Raw genomic sequence first — 22,160 nt, 5'->3', positions numbered from 1 at the left:
CTTCGGCCAGGTCACGATCTCGCGGTCCGTGAGTTCGAGCCCCGCGTCAGGCTCTGGGCTGATGGCTCGGAGCCTGGAGCCTGTTTCCGATTCTGTGTCTCCCTCTCTCTCTGCCCCTCCCCCGTTCATGCTCTGTCTCTCTCTGTCCCAAAAATAAAAAAAAATAAAAAAAAAAAATTTACTGAGCACTGGAGAAACAACTGGAGATAAAAATGAACAAAATGGAAGAATTTGTCTTCATAGAGCTACAGTCCAAGAGATTTGTAATTCCCACTTTTCCATTTACTGGCAAATTGGATTTGGGCAAGTTGCTTAACCTCATTTGTGAAATGAGAAAAATGCTATTTACCTTGCATGTTGGTTATGCAATCAATATACTTAATATTGTGACTATCATCATTATCATCATCATCAATTCAATGAATATTTGCCAAGTGCCTGTTATGTTGAAGTGCTAACGATGTAACAGTGGGCAAAAACAGACAATAAAGAGGCAAACAAATAAATGTAACATTGAGGTAAGTACCATGAAGTAAATAAATAAGAGAGTAAAAAAAAAAAAAGAGAAAGAGAGAGGGACTACATTAGATGGTGCATCCAGGAATAGCCTCTTTGAAAAGGGAGCATTTACTTTGTGTCCCAAAGAATGAGAGGAAGCCAGCCTTGTGAAGAGCAAGGTGAAGCACATTCTAAGCAGAGGGAACACCATGTGCAAAGGTACTGGGGTAGAAAAGTAGTGATCGTGAGGGGCTACCATGTCTGATATAAATAAAATCTGTTAGGGAGCAAATGGCACAAGATGAAGTTGGAGAAATGATAATAGTTATAAAATAATAAGATCAGTTCCGTGTGATAGAGTATGTAATATTTTCAAGGAAGTATGCATTATAAAACTTAAATCCCCAACTTCACTCACATTTCTAGAACATCTTCAGTGAATTAATTGCAAACAGCAAATTAACTGCAAACTCCCTTCCAGAGGTCAGAAAAATGACCATAAGGAGATTTTGCTTTAAAGTTATACTTAGCCATTTATTTTTTTTAACTTTCAAATTGATTTTATTTTTTTAATATGAAATTTATTGTTAAATTGGTTTCCATACAACACCCAGTGCTCCTCCCAACAGGTGCCCTCCTCAATGCCCATCACTCACCCTCCCCCCCTCCCTCCCCCCCATCAACCCTCAGTTTATTCTCAGTTTTTAAGAGTCTCTTATGGTTTGACTCCCTCCCTCTCTAACTTTTTCCCCCCCTTCCCCTCCCCCATGGTCTTCTGTCAAGTTTCTCAGGATCCACATAAGAGTGAAAACATAGGGTATCTGTCTTTCTCTGTATGACTTATTTCACTTAGCATAACACTCTCCAGTTCCATCCACGTTGCTACGAAAGGCCATATTTCATTCTTTCTCATTGCCAAGTAGTATTCCATTGTATATATAAACCACAACTTATTTATCCATTCATCAGTTGATGGACATTTAGGCTCTTTCCATAATTCGGCTACTGTTGAAAGGGCTGCTATAAACATTGGGGTACAAGTGCCCCTATGCATCAGCACTCCTGTATTCCTTGGGTAAATTCCTAGCAGTGCTATTGCTGGGTCATAGGGTAGATAGAAGTACACTTATTTGTCTTACTCTATTATAATTTCCATGAAGACACGGACTGTAGATTATTCATTTCCATTTTGTGTATTCATTCTCTATGTGCTTTGCACATACCAGGAAGATGCTCACTAAATATTTATTACATTGAATTCATTTTATTACACTGAGCAGTTTAAACTGTTCTTACATCCATTTTTAAAATGTTTACTTATTTATTTTGAGAGAGAGAAAGAGAGAGAGGGAGCATGGGAGGAGAAGCAGAGAGAGAGAAGGAGAAACAGAGAATTCCAAGTAGGCTCTGCACATGGGGTTTGAACCCATGAACATGAGATCATGACCTGAGCTGAAATCAAGAGTCAGATGCTTAACCGCCTGAGCCACCTAGGTGCCACCTTAAATCCTTTTCACAGGAGGCCTAAATAAAGAAAGAAAGAAAAGAAAAAAGAAAAGAAATGGCTCTGAGAACACTCTCCCTCTTGAAATCTGTCTTCTGGCAGTCTACACAGACAAAGACTACGGAGGACCAATATTTTTATAACTCTCAGAGCAAGGCATGGGACCATACCAGCCTTTTAGACTGATAGTCTCTTAGGTTCCTTGAAGGGTAGAGGGTTGATGGTTTTAATGAAAAAAAAAACAAAAACCCTGGGGACTATTTTTGTCTCTCCCAAATTTTTATTTCTATATATAAAGAGGATTGATGAGAAGTGGGAGGTTTTTGTTTGCCAGAAACTGAGCCTCACTTCTCATTAGATTTACATTTTGTTTCACACTTATGTTGTGCCCTTTTTGTTTAAGAACATTTTTTAGGGTCTTTCTACTTTTTCATTATTTATTTTATTTTAATTCCAGTTAGTTAACACGCAGCGTTATAGTAGTTTCAGTGTATAATATAGTGATTCAACACTTCCATGCATCACCCGGTGCTCATGACAAGGGCACTGTTTTGCACAGCCTCCTTTCTTTCACGCTTACACCATTTGTTAGCACTAGGTGGCTCCATTTGACTGGTTATCTGCCTCACAACCAAAAGTTCCAGATGTGCTTTTTAGAGAAAACTTATATTAACAAATACTTTAAAGTACTTAGGATTGGATGGAATCTTGAAGTCAGGAAAAGAGATGATTCCGGTATAATCACTTTCTTCCATAATGTCCACTTCTGATCCTTCAGGATCCTTTGAATAAAAACAAACAAACTCAAATCACATAAGCCACATTAAACAAGTCAATTGATTTATATTATCTTTGACTTGTGGAAATATTTACTAACGAATATCCATGTCTCCAAATTAAATATGAAGGAGGAAGATCACTTAAATGTTGTGAAAGGCAAATATGGTTCATTTAAGCTCCCTCTTTTTAACCTCTCCTCCATGTCCTGCCACAGGGAGAGGGAGGGAGAGAGAGGGAGAGAGAGTCAAAGAGAGAGAGGAAAGGAGGGAAAGAAGAGGGAGGGAGGACAGAGAAAGAGAGAGAGAGAGAGAGAGAGAGAGAGGTTTATATTGGTGTTCGGCATATCCTAGTCTCAATTATCTGGAAGAGACTCAACTTTCTGTTGTAATAACTAAAAAAAGAAGTGTAACAATAACTGATGTTATAACTAACCAAATGTGAACTTACAGGCTTTATAGGTACCACAACCCAAATTCCATATCTGTTCATGTGAAGTTTTCCAAAGCAAACATGCTATAAAATGCTTTTATTAGCAAGACATTTTAGAATTGTGCCCTATGGACATTTTGAACTTGATTAAACACCCAAAATGGTTAATCAAACTTGAAAGTTTTCGTAAAGCTTCCCCCATAAATTTCCTTCTATGTGTGGGTTTGAAAATTATTGAAAGGAGGTTTTTTTAATTTTCTTTGGACTACATGCAGAGGTCCATTTTGACCTTAATCCAGAAATTTACCACCATGTGCCATGACTATGAAATTCACGGCCAGGATTTTAAGGTGTTTTTCCCTCGAGGTACAAAGGCCTATTCTGAACCAGAATCAGGATGGCAGCTAAATATCTTCTGTGCTGTTCTTTATCCCTGGAGTTCGTCCCACCCAGTGCTTCCGTGATGATCTCTCTTGAGCACTATTTTCGGGACACTTCCTGTATACAGATTCTCTGTGGCTCTGGGATCAGATTCCTCAATCCTCTCTTCTTGGGGCAGCTTATACATGGGATGACTGGCATCCAGTCTCCCTTGTGCCAGGATTTTTCAGCACTGAAGCTCAACTGGGAGAAATAAAATAAAATAAAAAGCATCTGTCCACATCCTCTTGTGTTTTCTGACAGAAAAAGGGCATTTGAGCTGACACTGCCTCTCCTCACTCTGTCCCCTCCCAGACTCCCAATACCACTTGGCCAGTTTATTTGCGATCTCATTTCTTACTCCCTCCTGCTGCCATTGGAAAACTCATCCTGTTCCCTACATAGGAAGTTCTCCACCACTTTTACAAATCTGGGTCTACTCTTTTAATTGAAACCTGTTCTATTCCAGAAAAGGATCGCTTCAGCCCTCCCTCTCACCTCCATTTAGCCTTCCCTCTGATCTCATGTGCCATTGGCCCTACTGTATAATTTGTTTGGTTTATACTCCAGTGGGTTTTGTCCTGTAGTATCTACTCCAGTATGTATAGCTATTCCTCAACTCAAGTCTTGGTTCCAGAGGAAAAGGCTCATAGTTTTAGGACAAGCCAGCCCACACAGACCCGTTATAAACTGGTAAATTCACATTGGCTTCCTAGTGGCTGTCAATGCCACTCTCACTGGCTTCTTCTCCTCACCCTCATTCAGGCAGTCTGAGGGGCCTCTCTCTGCATTTCTTCTGCAGCTGCTATCACACCTCTCCCTGCACCTAGGTTTCTGCAGCAGCCCAGCATGGGATTCCCTTACTGCACATCCCTTCACTTCTACTATAGTGGTGCTCATGACTACACATTTGCCCTCCATTCTTTTCCCTGGTCTCTTCAGTAAATCTGCAGGGGTTCTTCCCTACAACCTGCTACATCAACTCTCAACTTCCAGGTCTAGTTATTCAAGCCTCTGGTGCCCTGTTCTAACTTTCAGATCTTATTGACCCCTCTCTTCCCAGGGATGCCTCTGCTCTGGAATCAGATTGCTTTCTTCCTGTCCAGTTCCTTTCACCTCTGATTCTGTTCTCGGTTGTTCCTTTCTAGCAACCTGCCTATGTCTTCTCCACCACTCTCAATTTGGCTCAATTGTTACAGGCCTAGTCCAAATCTCACTTCTTCCTTGACCCATCCCTTGGCCATCCTAAACTCTTTTCTGGACTGCTGGAGTTTACAGTCTATATCAATAGTTATCAGCCACATTCTTGGCACACTCTGATGTTTCACAAGTAAATCGTTATAACATAGTCAGAGGTTAAAGTTTGTTAAAGGTTTATGATTTTTGTAAGCTATACAGCATTCCAAGTTATCCCTGTAGTTCACTCCTTCTTGTGTTCTGGTAAGGTTTTCATCTTACAGGGTTTTTTAGTAGGAGAAAAGGGGCTGCAGCCTATTGTGAAAGACCATGACTAATATACCTGCTGTTAATGGGTGAGTGTTACTTCCTCACAAAAGTTTTATAGGGCTGTGACACAAACTGGTAAGACCACAGGAGGCATGTCTTCTATTATGCATGTTATGGCTGATAAAGGGTTGATAACTACTGATCCTTACTTATCTCATGTTTTAACACTATTTTTCGCATGTGTTAGTATGTTACTAAACTCTAAGGTTTTTTTTTTTTTTAATGTTTATCTATTTTGAGAGAGGGAGAGCAAGTTGTGGAGAGGCAGAGAGAGAGTGAGAGGGAGAATCCCAAGCAGTCTCCCCACTACCAGCGCAGAGCCTGACGTGGGGCTCGATCTCACGAACCGCGAGAGATCATGACCTGAGCAGAAATCCAGAGTTGAATGCTGAACTGACTGAGCCACCCACGCGCCCCTAAACTCTAAGTTTCTTAAGTGTAAGTGGCCCAGATTATAATTCTTTATCTTGAATGGTACAAATAAAAAATCTCAGATGTAATATTCAATTAACAGTCAACCAACTCTTAGTGGTTGATTGATGCATTTTAAGAAAGGAATCATGAAGGATATATTTAAAGCGTTTAGCTCAAAGTCATAACTGCTGAAAGTTAATTTTTATGAGTTTTTTTTACATATATCTATTGTCGAGGTATAGACTTACAATGTTATACTTACAGAAGATGTTCAATAACCGTTTACCAAACATTGAATGAGTTAGTGTGGGGTTAGGGCAGAGTTATGGAACCACATACCTAATCCTGAAGATGAGCTAAATTATTATTTAAATAAATAACATACTTACGATGTAAGTTAAGACAGTTTCTCTTTTGGCTGGTTTCAGGTCATCATTCAGTGAATAAACTCTAACCTTTACTGTAAGAATAATTGATATTATCAAAACCTCCATTAAACACAAGAGTATTTTGATTTTTTTTACAATAATCATCCTTAAAAGAGATGAGTATAATTAAAAAAAAACTCAATCACAAATATCTACACAGAAAAAAATCCATATTTAGAAGAAAGAAAAAGTTAGTTTACAGACATATACATTACTGAAGATTATTTTCTTTTAAAGAGAATTCTCTTGGATGTCTTTAAAGAGCTACTTTTCCTAGTGAAAGTAAAGTACAGGTCATTTTGTTAAAATGTATATCCATACAACTTTTTGGGGAACACACATTAGGCCACTGTTTATCAAGAATTTCATGATAAATAAAAAAAGAATTTCATAGTGATCTCTACCATATGGTTATATGGGAATATAATGTCTCGTATAAGAGTTGAAGATTTCAGTGGAAAATTAGGTAGTTTGATTTCAACATTATATACTTTTGCACTTATAAAAACCAGCAAGGCCCCCAAAGTATCCCTTAATGTTGCTAATGGCAGCTTTGAATTGTGTGGTATTAGATTCATTGAGCCAGATCCTACCATTGTTCTGTCATTGTTGAATGTGTAATGGCAAGGGCTCAGGAACAATTAGTTCTCTTCATTTGTTTTCGCCAGCTAATAGATCCCTCCCTGCCTTTTAAGCAAATGCATCTGCTTAGAATTGAACTCTTAACTGCTTGAGACCTGCTGATCTAGTTCCTTCCAATACGACATATTGTAATTTCCCTGATGTTCATTTACTGATGCTCAAATCATTTCATGGCCAAAACTTTAGCCACAAAATAAAATTGAAGTGGAGCCATAATCCTTTTAAAGGGTTAGTATTATGCAAAGCTCTACATAAAGAAGCCACATTAAGCGCTCTAAAATTGGTTTCAATAAGGTCAAAGCAAAATGTTCAGTAAATCTGCCCACCCCCCCAACCCCCTCCCCCGCCATGCACACTCTGCTGTCCCCCTTGCCCTCATCCCCCTTCCGCCTCGTGTCCTCCCTTCTGCATTAGGGACATACCCAGTTCAGAGTGAGTGTCACTGGGATGCTGCCAGATGCAGTATGTCACAAAAAGTTAAGAGCTCAGGCCCTGGAGACTCTGGAGGTCAAAACTTTGGTTTCATTCCTGGGAAGGTCGCTTCCTAGCATGCCCCGGAGTGAGAGACTTAATCCCTCTAAATCTTAGTTCCCTCATCTGTAAAACAGAACTGCTGGTATCCATTCTGTAGCATTGTGAGGGCCAAATGAGACAAAGCTGTTACACAGCCTGACGCATCATAACTACTCAACGAGTGCTTATTACTTTTATTTTAGTATTGTTATTTCTACAACTGCTACATATCTACTTTTTACCCAGTTGGAGTCTAGATTAGAAAATTAATCTTGTCTTCATGGCAACAGTGTATTGGAGGCAAGATCAATATAATTCTTTAGTACCAAAGATAATGGCTTCTTAGGTTTTGAAAAAAGCGTATTGAATGCCTTCTATGTGTCGACACGATGCTAGACTTGGAGATAGGGCGGTAAGGAAATCAGACACGGAGTGGAGGAGAGAGAGAACCCGTGATATCACAAGTGTATGTGCAATCCAGGGTGAGAAGCACTACGAAGACACTGCCTGGCTTTCTGAGAGCATAGAAGAGGGAGATCTGAAGCAGTCATAGAGGTCAGAGAAGGCCGTGCTCTATGGATAACATGTGGGAATCGAGTGGGTGTTAATAAGGCAGGCGGGGGCGGGGGGGCATGCATGTACCAGGCAGAGATATACAGGCTTTAATATGGGCAGGAACGTAGTGTGAGAAAGCAGCTAGAAAGAGGTCAGTTTGACTGGTTTCCACAGATGAGGGGGAGCATGGTGGGTGATAAAGCTGGAGGGGAAGGCAGGACACAGGTTGTATGGAATTGAAGGATTTTGGTTAATATTCTGAAGTCCTTAACCTACAAAGCCTTGAAGACTTAAGCCTTTAGCCTTAAAGATGGTTACACTAAATCCCTCAAGGATCTTCAGATTAAATGTGTGGATCAAGACATGAGAGCTAGAAATAACAAGATTTAATCAGTTCTAAGAAGAATTACTTTTAAGTATTTTTTTTTCTTCTGTGTAAATGAGGCTTTGTGCTATTCCACAGATCAAATAGTAATGGAAAACACTTCCCTAGTGCTTACTCTGAGCTAGGCATTGTCTTAAGTGCTTTATCCATATGCATTCACTTATCTCTTACAACGATTCTGTGAGGTAAGTTCTAGTATTATCTCTATTCTACAGATGAGGAAAGTGGGGCTCAGAGAGGTTGAGTAACACGTGCAGGGTCATAGAGCTCACAACAGCCCAAGCTGGGGTTTGAACCCAGACAATCTGGCTCCAGAGTGTCTAATCTCCTAAATTAGTCCTTTGATATAAGAGGAGGACAAGGGCAAAGATATGTCTGTTTCGAGGTATGATTATGTTTTAATGTTTGTTTTTGAGAGAGAGAGAGAGACAGAGTGTGAGTGCGTGAGGGGCAGAGAGAGAGGGAGACACAGAATTCGAAGCAGGCTCCAGGCTCCGAGCTTCTAGCACAGAGCCAGATGTGGGGCTTGAACTCACGGACTTCAAGATCATGACCTGAGCTGAAGTCGGTCGCTTAACCGACTGAGCCACCCAGGCACCCCAAGGTATGATTATGTTTTAAAGGGCCCAAGCTTTATGGGCTCTATGTACATACTAAGTCCTCTTCCTGGAGTCAAGAGATGCTATTACTCTGCCAATGACCATCTGTCCAAGCTGACAGCAATATCCCACCCTTTCTAGGCCTTTCCTTTCTGAGCTTGTCTGAACAGGAACCCCTAGTGCAGTGGTCACAGTTAGGCCTGTTCCTTCCTACTACTGTCATCACCAACATCAACCAACATTTAGCAAGTATGCACTGTGTGAAAAGCATTTCCACAAAGCTGGCTGGTCCCTCTACCCTTCCCCCTGTCCTTCACCAACAATAACATTATTGAAAGTCCATAAACTCCCCTCCCACATGTAGCTCTCTTATAATGCTATCTTTGATGTACTCAAAAGTTAACGATGGTGAGAAGAAGATACAGAGGAGTCAACTGACTGCAGACATGTGACCTTTATTCAGTTTTGAGAGACAGAGCGCAAGCAGGGGTGGGGCAGAGAGAGAGGGAGACACAGAATCTGAAGCAGGCTCCAGGCTCTGAGCTGTCAGCACAGAGCCTGACACGGGGCTTGAACTCACGAGCTGTGAGATCATTACCTGAGCCAAAGTCAGACACCCAACCAACTGAGCCACTCAGGCACCCCTACACTTTTTTGAGTTTTACTTTTGGTTCACTGGGAATAAATCCAGTCATCCATCAGTCATAGAATGTTGCCTGCTATCCTGCCCTTTCTCCCACTAACAGAGGAACCATGAATATGAAGCAATATTCTATTAGAAACTTTCTTAAGTAGAGTCCCTCAGAAAATTAATATCCATATATCTGTTATCTAATTTATCCTTTGCTGAATCATCTGATTCCCTAGGGTTGGATTTGTTTTCTGAATTTGAGGAATAGCTCCAAAGTCAAAGGAACTTTTTAAAAAATGAACATGGCTCCATAATAAATTATTTTCTCATTTCCAAAATTATATTTGCAATTACATCTTCTACTTGTTTAATAAATAAAATATAACACAATATTTCACAATTTTTAAAAAAGCTTTTTTCTCCATGGAAACAACTAATGGGGCAGATTATATAATGGTTCATTTTGTACTTTCCATACGAATTTAAAAGTTATACTTAAATGGTGTACTTAGTAATTTCTATATAAATTTTAGATTAAAATGCTATTTATAAATATAGAAGTCATTGGGAATTGAGACTCTTTTGATCAAGTGGGAAACTTGTGTCCATTTAATTTCAAGTGTAAAAAAAAACTCTACAGTATAATGTTAATCCCCCCCTCTCCACCACAGAGGAAGAGGCATCTTATACCCTACCTGACTGTTGTGGAGTGTAAACAGGCTTGTCTGTATGAATGAAGAGAAATCCATTGTCATAGGTTATTGGCACTTTTTTCGATCTTGAAAAATGCTTCGATACAACTTCCAAATACACATGTGAAACTGGGTTCTGTCTTCCAGACAACTGTTTGGGTTGTACCTGTTAAAGAAAATGTTGATGGACTATGGTTTTTAGGTTATAAAAACTGTTGATTTTCTGAGTCCTACTGTCATTTCAATAGAACAAAAAAATGGGTATGAGTATTTAACCATTTAAAAGTCGTAGAGGAGACAGAATACTGAATAAATTTTACCCAAAGTGTGTCACTGTCAAATATCATAGTCAGGATTTAGCCTTAAGCAATTAAAAGTCTTTTGGTTTCCATGTTTCCTAAATTTTATATACCCTTAATAAAGCTGCTACTATAGAAGCTTCTTAACAAACGTTCATTTCATCAGCTCACTGGATTAGCCCGTGCTCTCCAGTCCCTCAGTGCCACATCCTGCCTGATGTTCAGGACACTTTGTACTCTCTCTATCCTTCTGCCCCCACGGGTTGACCTGCCTGCTTTCTCATTTGGTGTATGTAATTGTAATTACTTTACATATGTTTGCATGATATGCAAATATAATACATAAAGAGTAATAAAAGAAAGAAAAGTGTTTCTATGAAAACTCAGGCTTTGGAGACATGGGGTAAAAGTTAATCCCTAAAACCAACACCCGTGGAATTAAATCTGTGAGATCACTGTCAAAGTTTGGAAGACAGTAAAAACCTATAAAGACTGCACTCAGATTGCTTTACAAGTGTCTTTTTTTTTTTTTTTTTTTTTTTTAAATTTATTTTTGGGACAGAGAGAGACAGAGCATGAACGGGGGAGGGGCAGAGAGAGAGGGAGACACAGAATCGGAAACAGGCTCCAGGCTCCGAGCCATCAGCCCAGAGCCCGACGCGGGGCTCGAACTCACGGACCGCGAGATCGTGACCTGGCTGAAGTCGGACGCATAACCGACTGCGCCACCCAGGCGCCCCAGCTTTACAAGTGTCTTTACATTCTTTCTCTGCTTTAAAGAAACAGAAACTGTAAACAAAGATGATTTGTTAAAGGTGCAATGCATAATAAATAAGATTTGACACTCCAACCAGGGTGCCCATGCTTAAAGAAAAGACTTTGGCACAACATCAAACAATTGGCAAACAAAGACACATTACGATGTAAAATTAAATGCCGAAGATATGCATCAAATTTTATGATTGCCTACTTAATCTACTCTTTGAATTAACTATCTAAGTCTGCTCAAGTCATGAGCACTTTCTGTGATGATGGAAATGTTCAATATCTACATTGTCCGATATGGTAGCCGCCAGGTCACATGTGGCTATTTGAGCACTTGGAATGTGGTTATTGTGACTGATGAACTGAATTTTTTATTGCAGTTAAATTTGATTGATTTAAATTTAAAGGTAACAGCCACACATGTGTGGCCAGTGACATCAGATATAAGAGTGTCTACTGAAATTAATTGGGAAATTAATTTTAATTCTTAATAAACCTAGTAACTGGAAGTATTTAAGAGATTAGAGGATTTGCAATCAAGAACATTAATGAAAAAATTCCTACATTTGGTTACAATTTATTTAGATCAGTGTTTCTCAAACTTGAATAATATACAGACTCCATTTAAAGGATAAAATGTGGGGTGCCTGGGTGGCTCAGTCAGTTAAGCATCCAACTCTGTTTTGGGTCAGGTCATTTTCTCATGGTTTGTGAGTTCAAGCCCCACATCGGGTTCCGTGCTGACAGTGCGGAGCCTGCTTGAGATTCTCTCTTTCCCTCTCTCTCTGTCCCTCCCCCTCTCACTCTCTCTGTCTCTCTGTCTCTCAAAAAATAAATAAATAAACTTAAAAATTTTTATAACGGATAAAATGTTCTGGAGGACTCTCAGTGCTGACTTTTTATTGTTTATAATATAATAAAAATTTATTTTTATTACAATGTTACTTAAATATGTAAAACCTCAGACCAGTGTAATCTTCTCATGCTTATGAGTTTTATATAATTATAAAACCAAAACAGATTTATGAAATAAATTCAAAATACTGAATATCAATATAATTCTCATCTTAAGCTCTTTTGCTTTTTATTTTTATTTTTTTTTAATTTTATTATTTTCAAGTAATCTCCACACCCAGCGTGGGGCTTGAACTCATAACCCCGAGATCACAAGCGCACAATCTACCAACCGAGCCAGCCAGGCACCCCTCTAATCTTAAGCTCTTTTAAAATTTCAAATATAAATTATTTTTTAAGGAGCTCATTTTAAAGAAACACTGGTCTAAATGAGCTTCAGAGCCCCTTCCACGTCTAGTTGTCTTTGATTTTCTGGTTGTTTACTTTAGAATCTATATCAGAATTTAAAACAGCATTTTGAGCAGGAAGTAATTTTTAGTTAGAATTTTAAATAAGAAATGGCTGCAAACACTACTCTAACCAAGGTACACTACAATATCTTCATAGAAGGAAAAGTTATTTGATCCAGAATGATACAGTTTGTCAATGGGAGCTGTTCACTGAGGTAACCAATAACTTTATTAGTTTGGGAAGCTATAATTGCAGAATATTGGAGTTCAAGCTAACAAATGTTCTATAGCATCGTTGGGGTTTTGTAGGCAGTGCATTACAGATCAAGATGCATATTCATATTTTTCAATTTCTTTGTAATGGTAATTTTCACAGTTAGCTGGTATTTTCACTTCATTTCCAAATATTTTTGCATTAGTACAATTTTACTTTTCAATACAATCATTACAATTTACATGCATTGCTCAAAAATCAGATACAACTCTTCTATTTAGAGTTTTCTGTTTCATCCATATTATCAGGGGTGACTGACATCATTTAATAATTACACAGTGGTGAGTGATAATAAATGGCCAAATCTCTACAACATTCAAAGTTGGTACACATTTTGTTGAGAATATTCTGTATGTATAAAGAAAATGAAGAATAAATACATACTGTTAAGACTGCAGAGTTTTGGAATTTATTCTCCATGGATAAAGTAACATAGCCTGAAGAGTAACTAAATTTTTTATCAGGATAACTTTTAAGAGAGATTGTTGCATCAAATGCTTCGGTGTATCCATAAACTTGAATTACAATATTTTCAGATGCTCCAACACGGAATATTTTTGGTGCTGAAATGACATACCTGTTGAAACAGGATAAAAAAAGGGCCGTTATCTTTAGGTGATTGCATTTCGTCGTGTTTCTTATTTTTTCATCTCACTTGAGAAATTCAAATAGGCACATTTTCTCAAAAGTGGTATTTTTAAATCAAAGTTTATTAGTGATCTATGATAATTTCGGCATGGCTTCCAAGAAGAAGCTTGGAATTAAGACTTGAGAAACAGAGCTGGAGATTTAGTTAGCATTTAGAAAGGTACTAATAACACTTTCCCTGAGCCGCTGCAGCAAAGAGAGACTCTGAATGTTGTTGACTGGAATATGTACCTAAGGTCAATATATTTACTCAATGAAGAAGGCAAGAAAGGCACCAGGGATTGAATTCCAGTCTGTCATCTACTGGTTGAGTGACCATGGTAAAGTCACTAACCCTTTCTAAGACCAAAATAATTTACCTGTGAAAATAACACCTTCTTTACCAGCTTGCAGTAAGGACTAAATGAGAATATGTATATGAAAACACCTAGCGTGCTTAGTTCTCGATAAATGTTAAGTTTCATTAATTTGACTAAAATGAGTTAAAAGCTATTCCCAGTATTGTTTTTCACATGGTTTACACAAGAATGCAAATGAGTCTATATAGGTTTTTGAAATAAATTTTTTAAATGTGTGTATTTTCATTGGTTTACTAAAAGAACACTTACAAATATAAACTCTTAGTTATATTTCATGAAAGTGGCTAATTTGGATAGTGAGAGCCATATGTGTGATTACACAGGAAAAGAAAAGTGTGCTCCAACCCAAAAGGTCACAGTGACGGACCAATTCAAGTGGCGGAACAGGCCTGGAGACCACCTGCCACAGCACCTGGCAGAATTATTGCGGGCCCCTGTCAACAATATGACGTTTAAAAAGTCAGGAAGTCTTTGGTAACAAATGAAATTAATTTGGAAACAATTAAGTCCTTTTAAAGCATCTGGCAGCAAACAAATTGTAAAAGAGGGAAAAGATCTCCAGATTTCCAACCGTCATCTGAATTCCTCAAATGCTTACCCAGGAAGAGGAGGAAATGAGAAAAGTTAAGTTTTGCTGATAATAAGATACATTTCCTGCAATCTGTGCTAGGGACTGTTTTAACAACTAGATAGATACATAGGTAGATAGATATACTCACTTTGTGCTACAACCACTCTGTGAGGAAGATCTTATTATTACTCCCATTTTACAGATGAAGAAACTGATAATTTACTTGCCAAAGGTCACACAGTTAAGTTACAGAATTAGGAATTGAACCCAAGCAGCCCGTTTCCTGGGTTAACAATTTCAATTGCTATACTAGACTAGATAGCAAGAGTTATGCAATCTGAAAAATCTAGAAAAATACGCTATTTTAATTTCAGCATTCTCGTAAGTTTTATCTTTTTCAGTTTAATATTGTTTTAATTTTGAATTGTCCATGTGGTGGTGGTGGTGGTGATAAGACATAAAGTATTCAGTATTTAGAAGTCCCTAAAAGATGGCTTTGGAATCACCCTTCATACAGATTCTGGTCTTTATTGGCTTATCAGTACCATAATCTATTTACATAAAAAAATCATTCTTAAAAAAATATATCTTACTTTTCTTATTTTCTTTCAACAGTTTAAGAGGGTCAGGCCAGGGACGCCTGGGTGGCTCAATTGGTTAAGTGTCTGGCTCTTGGTTTTGGCCCAGGTCATGATCTCATGGTTTGTGAGTTTGAGCACCACATTGGACTCTCCACTGACAGTGGAGAGCCTGCTTGGGATTCTGTCTTCCCCTGCCGCTACCCCACTCGCTCTCTCTGTCTCTCTGAAAATAAATAAATTAATTAAAAATATTTTAAAAAGAAAAGAAGATCAGGCCACTGAGCTTGCAGAGAGGCAAAAATATGACTTTGGCCTCTACCTGGAATACTCTTTCCCCAGATATTTGCATAATTTGTTTCCTCTCACTTTCTACAACTTTGGGGTAAGGCCCCATCATTTCTTTATCCTCTGACTCTATTTTTTTCTTCCTTGTACTGATAGCCACCTAATATTATTCATTCATTCATTGGTTCATTCATCCACCCATCATTTGCTTCTCCCACTAGAATGCAAGCTTTATACCACCTATTACATCCCCAGTGCCTATCACATGGTAGGTGCTCAATAAATTTTGCTGAATCAATCAATCAAATTAATTATATTGTTTGCTATGCTGTAAACAGCACACTGTCATTTTTTCAGAGAAAGAAAGGAGATGCTTATTAAGGGTCAGTACGGTGTAGTAGAAAGAATTCAGAATCATGAGACCCAGGTTCTAGTCCTAATTCTACTTACTACTAATTTGAAGTCACTTAATCTCAATCTCCCTGAACTTTTGCCACTTGCCTCTCAAAAGCAAGTATATAAAAACTACCGAGGGAAGGGGGTAAGACTGTGGCCATGTGAGAAAATCAGATAGGCGTAGGAGAGTGTTGTAAATTTATGACATCCTGAGTATACATTTATATTTATATTTTCAATATTTATGTATACATTTATGACAAAATGAAAAAAAGAAAAAGCAAACCAAAGTGGAAAAAAAAGAATCCTTAATACAAGCCCTGCTTTTGTCCCCCTCCAGCAGCATGATCTTTGGCAAGTCACTTTCCCCTCTGTCTGGGTTTATCCTTATATGTGAAATAAGTAGGTTCAATTAGATACTTTCCAGTTCCTTTTCAGTACTAAAATGCTATTTCTAGATACAAAATCATTTATTTATTCATTTATTTATTTATTTAGAGGGAGTGAGAGTGAGCACGAGCGGGAGAGGGACAGAAAGGGAGACAGAATCCCAAGCAGGTTCCACGCTGTCAGTGCAGAGCCTGACCCATAACCTGAGTTGAAATCAAGAGTTGGATGCTTCACTGAGCCCCCAAAATCAGTATTTTTTTTAACATTTATTTAGTTTTGAGTGGCAGAGTGAGACAGAGCATGAGCAGGGGAGGGGAAAAAAGAGAGGGGGGACACAGAATCTGAGGCAGGCTCCAGGCTCTGAGCTGTCAGCACAGAGCCCGACATGGGGCTTGAACGCATGAACCTCGAGATCGTGACCTGAGCCGAAGTCAGATGCTTTACTGAATGAGTCCCCCAGGCGTCCCCAAACCAGTATTTTTAAAGAAATACTTTAAAATGCACAATATTTCTATAACACCAAAATTTGTGAAGAATTAATTCATAAATTTAGAAACAGTTACAATAGGTTTTCAAATCACAGTACTAGAATTGACCTCAAAGTAACATGTGCTTTACTATGTACAATAAGTACATGGAATATACAAAGAAAATTATGAACCAAATAGAAATAAGCAATCAATGGCAAGAAAGTTTATTATCTTGAGTTTATTTTCTGCTCTTCTGAAGAGGAATTCAAACAATCACTTATGTAGATTTTTATAAATAACAATCCCATAAAGCTGCTGTGTTGTAAGCCACTCCTCAAATCAAAATGCTTCCATGACTTTCTCATTCAGAGGTGAGACTATTCACCAGGTGCTCTACGAAGTAGAAAGTTATTTTCAAATTAGCACCATCTACTGAATTTATTTTTCACTCATCACAACTAAGATCCATTGATAAATGAAGATGGGTTCTTTTACTTACGTTTGTTCCTGTCCCCAACTTTTACCCAGGAAGATTAAAAAAACAAGTATGCCCCAAAGGCCCATGGCTGGAGGTATCAGTAAACCATGGATATAACCTTTTTGAAGCTACTCTCCTTTTAAATAAACTGAGATTGAAGAATTTAGGTACATTAGTTTACTGGTTAATTATTAATGTCAGAAAGAGGGACTTTTAAGTCGGAAAACTAGAATCAGAACTGAAAAACACCCTTTAATGCCCAGATGCAGAGGTAGGAGATCTTTTAGAAAGGGATTTAGACCTAGAGATTTATTTTGATTAATACAAATAAGGAGATTCTAACATGGGAATTTGACAGTAGAATGAATGGCTCAAAGCTAGAAGCCAGTAGATCTCTTTGCCTTTGGCCTTATCCCTTTTGACCAGGACACCTGCTCTGAAGTTGTATCAATCTGTGAGCATGCCTCTGATAAATCTATATGCTCTGATACTGACAGAGACCCACCAGGATTCAGTTTCAAAATGAGATGATTTTAGGATAGGTCTGGTTTAGACAAGGCTCATGAAGTAATCTTTCTAGAGAAATCCTGAGTGGTCGTGTCATTGGCACTGGAAATGGCCTAAGGATAAGACAGGTCTTCAGAGAAGCTCTATGGAATTGTTCCTTGGTCTGTCCCAGTCCAGAAGATGCTGAACATTAGGTAGAGGAAAGATTGTGATAGGCAATGAAAATGCCATGCTGAGGACACTGGCATTGTTTTCTAGGAAATAACCCATCAAATACTTTTCTATTTAGCAGGGAATGGATATCCTCCAATATCTATTAATTCATATGACACAAATTCCAAATTTGCATTCATTCAGATGCAGAATATCTTTTTTTAAAAATAAACTCATGTTTATACCTTTCAGTGAAGATTTTAATAATTTTAATAGAAGAGCTGAAGAAAAAAAAGCTTCCTATAACAAACAAGTCTATTAACTTAGAATGAAATAAAATTTTATCCTTGAGATTTGTATGTTTTATGTTTGCTAGAAAAAATTTTATGTACAATCTTCCTTATATTTGTACTCACCTACCTTAGTACCTAACAGGTACTTTATTCTAAAGTAACAGAACCAATTTCTCTAGACATTTTTCAATTATTCAGATGTTTTAGGGTCACATTGGCATTCCTTGCTTTGAATTAATAAGGTTTTAACCTTACCAACATTTTAGTACTAAACTCATTAGAAAAATATCACACAAAAGAGAATTTGATATACAAATTTCACTAAAGATATTTCTTGCATGTTATTGAGGTGATAAAAAAAAATCTTCCATGATTGTCTGACAATCTAGTACATTTATTTCAAAAGGGAATCTGTGAAATGATTAAACTGGGTTACGAAAGATGGGTCAAGTTAAAACAAACAAAGTCCTTTTGCCATCATTTTCGGGAAAAGATACTTAGGAGAAAGCAAGAATACTCAAATCATCGTAGATATCTGTGTTTTAAGCCCAAGGAAGTTTGCTTGTATTATAGAATCAATAGTGATAAATGATATTTGCAAACATTTCCAAACATATTGGCATATTTCTGTGAAAGAAAACACTTTTTATTTTTTTTTAATTAAAAAAAAAATTTTTTTTTAACGTTTATTTATTTTTGAGACAGAGAGAGACAGAGCATGAATGGGGGAGGGTCAGAGAGAGGGAGACACAGAATCTGAAGCAGGCTCCAGGCTCCGAGCTGTCAGCACAGAGCCCGACGCGGGGCTCAAACCCACGGGCGGCGAGATCATGACCTGAGCCGAAGTCAGACGCTTAACCGACTGAGCCACCCAGGCACCCCGAAAACACTTTTTAAAATAATGGATCTCAGAGGTCCCCACTAAAACCAAAATTCAATTCACAGATTTTCAAGTGTGTTTGAAACTTTTGAACTGCCTTTTAAACATGGCTCAGAGGTGGATTCTTCTTCACAATGTTGCCTTTCGGGGGTAGTTTTTAGCTTTTACACAAATATGCAACTCTAAAAGAGGAGAATCCAAGTCTGGCAGAAACTTTGCTGGTCATCTGGCCTTCCTGCTAATGCCATGTTGATTCTACCCTCAGGACAGAGCCCACATGACTTCACTTAGTTCACAAGGCCCCTCCTGATCTGGATTCTACTTGATTCTTCAGCCTCAATGTTGCCCTTCTTCACTCCAGTCAAATAGCGTAATTCCTTATTATTATTCTCGGAAGTCACCATGATATGAAGGTGTTCCTACCACCTAAATAGTCAGCCCAATACTATCACTATTATTCTTAACTTATTTATATCCTCAAGTTGGTGTGTCATCAGAAATATGGGATATATATGGGTTAGTGCTACCAGCACTGAAGAATGCAGCCCACTCAGTCTATTCATAACAGCCGCATGAGAGGGAATATTGGGGTACAAACTACAACTAATTGGGAACCTCATATATAAATATCTCTCCTTAGTCACTTGTCTTCCTATATATTTAAATGGATTTTTAAAAGTTTATTTATTTATTTTGAGAAAGAGAGAGAGTGAGCATGAGTGGGGAAGGGGCAGAGAGGAAGAGAGGGAGAATTCCAAGCAGATGTGGGGCTCAAACTCACAAGCCCTGAGATCGTGACCTGAGCTGAAACCAAGAGCTGGGCACTTAACTGACTGAGCCATCCAGGTGCTCCTATTTAAATGGATTAAAAAAAACACTTAGCTACAATAGTTTACTGAAACAAAGTCTTGCCAAAAATTCCAATGTATAAAATAGTTGGAGTAGAGGTGCTTTGAGAGAAGCACAGTGGGGTGCAGGATGTCTGCCTGTCTCCCCCAGGTGCACCCCCAGGTGGCCCTTGAGGAGGCTTAATGGGAACTCTGGGGTCCCTGGGCACATGGTTTAAAAATTGTTGACTTAAAGTACCAACAACCTCTTCCAAGCGTTCTTGCTTCACTTGGTCCTTTCCCGTTACTTCTACTAACATCTCCAAGTCCAGCTTGAAATTAGTTTTTCAGTTGATCAGGACAAAGGAGAAACTAATCTCTTTTTCATCTCGTGCCCAAGAGCCACTGCTTTAGCTGCAAATTAAAATTCCTCTCCCAAGTGACTTGGGCTGTCAACACCAAGTCCTCTATAAGTCCCTTGTTCCTTCACAATCCTGTGCTTGTATCCTACAAGACCTCAGTACCCCAACATTGCTCAGCAATTCACCACAAGCTCCAAGAGGCCTGGTAGAGGATAATGGAAAGGTCGAAACTCTAGGTATATACCCCAGAAAATGTGCACACATTTGCCTAAAGAGACTAGCACAGGAATGCTCTTTGTAGCATTATTTGTCATAGCAAAATTTGGCAGCAACCTAGAACAATAGAAAAACGGTAAATACTGACTGTATTTTCATGCAATGGAAAGCAATGTTGGCTGATAAAACCAACCTGCAAAATGACACAAAGACCATAATAACACGAACATAAATTTAAAAAAATGCAAAGCAATGTTATGGCCTATAGACATTTACATCAGTAGTAATAACATAAACATGATTGTGAAAGATAAATACTGCATCAGGATAAACGGTAATGTCTGGGAAGGGAAGGAGAATGGGGGAAGGGGTAGGAAAAGGGTACACAGACTGTATCCCTTATGTTTTGTTTTAAAGGAAGATCTGAAGTCAGTATGGCAATATTTTATAAATAATTCAGGGGAGTTTCGTAGTACTTATACTGGTGTTTGATACATCACTCACTGTACTTTTCTAAAAGTTTGAAATATTTCATTGAAAAAAAAGAAAGGATGGTTTGAAGTGAGGCAGGCTCGAACTCAAATCCTAACTGCCTATCTAGGGATAGGATCTTGGCCAAATTAAGATCCACTTTCATTGTCTATACAATCAAATGATAATTCTTCATAGAGCCGATGGGAGAATGATATGAAACAAGTATGTAGTTCTTGACACATAGCGTGAATCTGAGAATGGTCACTGTTCTTCTTATTGGCTAGGACAGACTTATGACCTTCTACCCTTTTTTTTGGAAATATGTGCACAGCATCATGGCAATCTGTATTTGATACAGTTTTATTTTCCTGGCCGCTGCCGGGCAGACCACAACACCAACGGTAGCATGACTCTCAGGATGAAAGGTTATCTTTATCATCGAACCCAGCAGATTTTGCTTCCCACTTCTTTTGTTTGCAAATGTCAATTAAAGGTCTGGGATTAGATGACTAACATCTTAAGAATCTATCTAATTGCTACATCCTGAGAGTCTGATAGCCTAACTTAGCAAAGGAGCACAAAAAGGTTTCTATGGACCAGAACCTTTTTAGAAGGCATTTAAAGAAAATTTGCTTTTGTTTATGACATTGATTTCCATTAGCAGATTATATGTACCCTACTATTTTCCTTATAAACCGTAAGAAGTCTTTGCTCAAAAAGGTCCTCCTCACTCTGACCCTTATGAAAGATACTGTTTGAAGCATTTTCTTATTTCGCAGGAGGAGGTTTAGTAATTAAGAAGGAAAGCCATAGGGGCACCTGGGTGGCTCAGTTGGTTAAGTGTCCAACTCTTGATTTCGTCGGCTCAGGTCATGATCTAACCGGTTCATGAGATCGAGCTCCATGTCTCTCTCTCCCTCTCTCTCTGCCCTTCCCCCACTTGTGAGTGTGCACACACTCTCTCTCTCTCTCTCAAAATAAGTAAATATTTTTTTTAAAGGAAGGAAGGGCATAAATGTTAATTCACCATCTCAACAAGACCTATTGAACTCCAGTGAATTTTAATAGGTGCTTTGTGAGAGCCAGACATAGAGGACATGTTCTCAACTTTTTTTTTTATTTTTTTTTTTATTTTTTTTTTTTAAATTTTTTTTTTTCAACATTTTTTATTTATTTTTGGGACAGAGAGAGACAGAGCATGAACGGGGGAGGGGCAGAGAGAGAGGGAGACACAGAATCGGAAACAGGCTCCAGGCTCCGAGCCATCAGCCCAGAGCCTGACGCGGGGCTCGAACTCACGGACTGCGAGATCGTGACCTGGCTGAAGTCGGACGCTTAACCGACTGCGCCACCCAGGCGCCCCGACATGTTCTCAACTTTTAAAGAATTTATCCAAATAATGACAACGTAATAGCCACCGATTACTAGCTCCTAATGTGTATCCATTATTGCAATAATGAAGTTACACAAATGGTCTCTGATCTGCACAACCACTCTGAAGGGTGCTATAACCTTCAGGTCACCAATGAAGAAACTGAGGCTCAGAAAAATACAGTGGTTTGCCTCAGGGAACACATCTAATAACTAGCAGAGATGGGGATTTGATTGTGGTAGGGTCAGTAGGAAAAAGAA

The 22,160-nt window shown here is 38.5% G+C and overlaps 1 protein-coding gene across 1 annotated transcript in view; it reads right to left on the bottom strand.

The window, feature by feature from the left end:
• The window catches only part of LOC131491415 (complement C5-like), a 90,270-nt gene extending 73,326 nt beyond the window's left edge, over positions 1-16,944 (bottom strand). The window contains exons 1-5 of the mRNA XM_058694331.1: positions 16,838-16,944; positions 13,023-13,215; positions 10,000-10,162; positions 5,941-6,011; positions 2,693-2,784 (exon numbers count right to left, since the gene is read on the bottom strand). Coding sequence (XP_058550314.1) covers positions 2,693-2,784; positions 5,941-6,011; positions 10,000-10,162; positions 13,023-13,215; positions 16,838-16,902 — 584 coding nt within the window. The 5' untranslated portion in view covers positions 16,903-16,944. The remainder of the gene's footprint in view (positions 1-2,692; positions 2,785-5,940; positions 6,012-9,999; positions 10,163-13,022; positions 13,216-16,837) is intronic.
• Positions 16,945-22,160: the final 5,216 nt, after the last annotated feature.

This window comes from Neofelis nebulosa, chromosome 12 (assembly GCF_028018385.1).
Source record: "Neofelis nebulosa isolate mNeoNeb1 chromosome 12, mNeoNeb1.pri, whole genome shotgun sequence".
Lineage (NCBI taxonomy): Eukaryota > Metazoa > Chordata > Mammalia > Carnivora > Felidae > Neofelis > Neofelis nebulosa.
The sequence above is the reverse complement of the archived record's forward strand: the minus strand, read 5'-3'. Positions and strand labels throughout refer to the sequence as shown.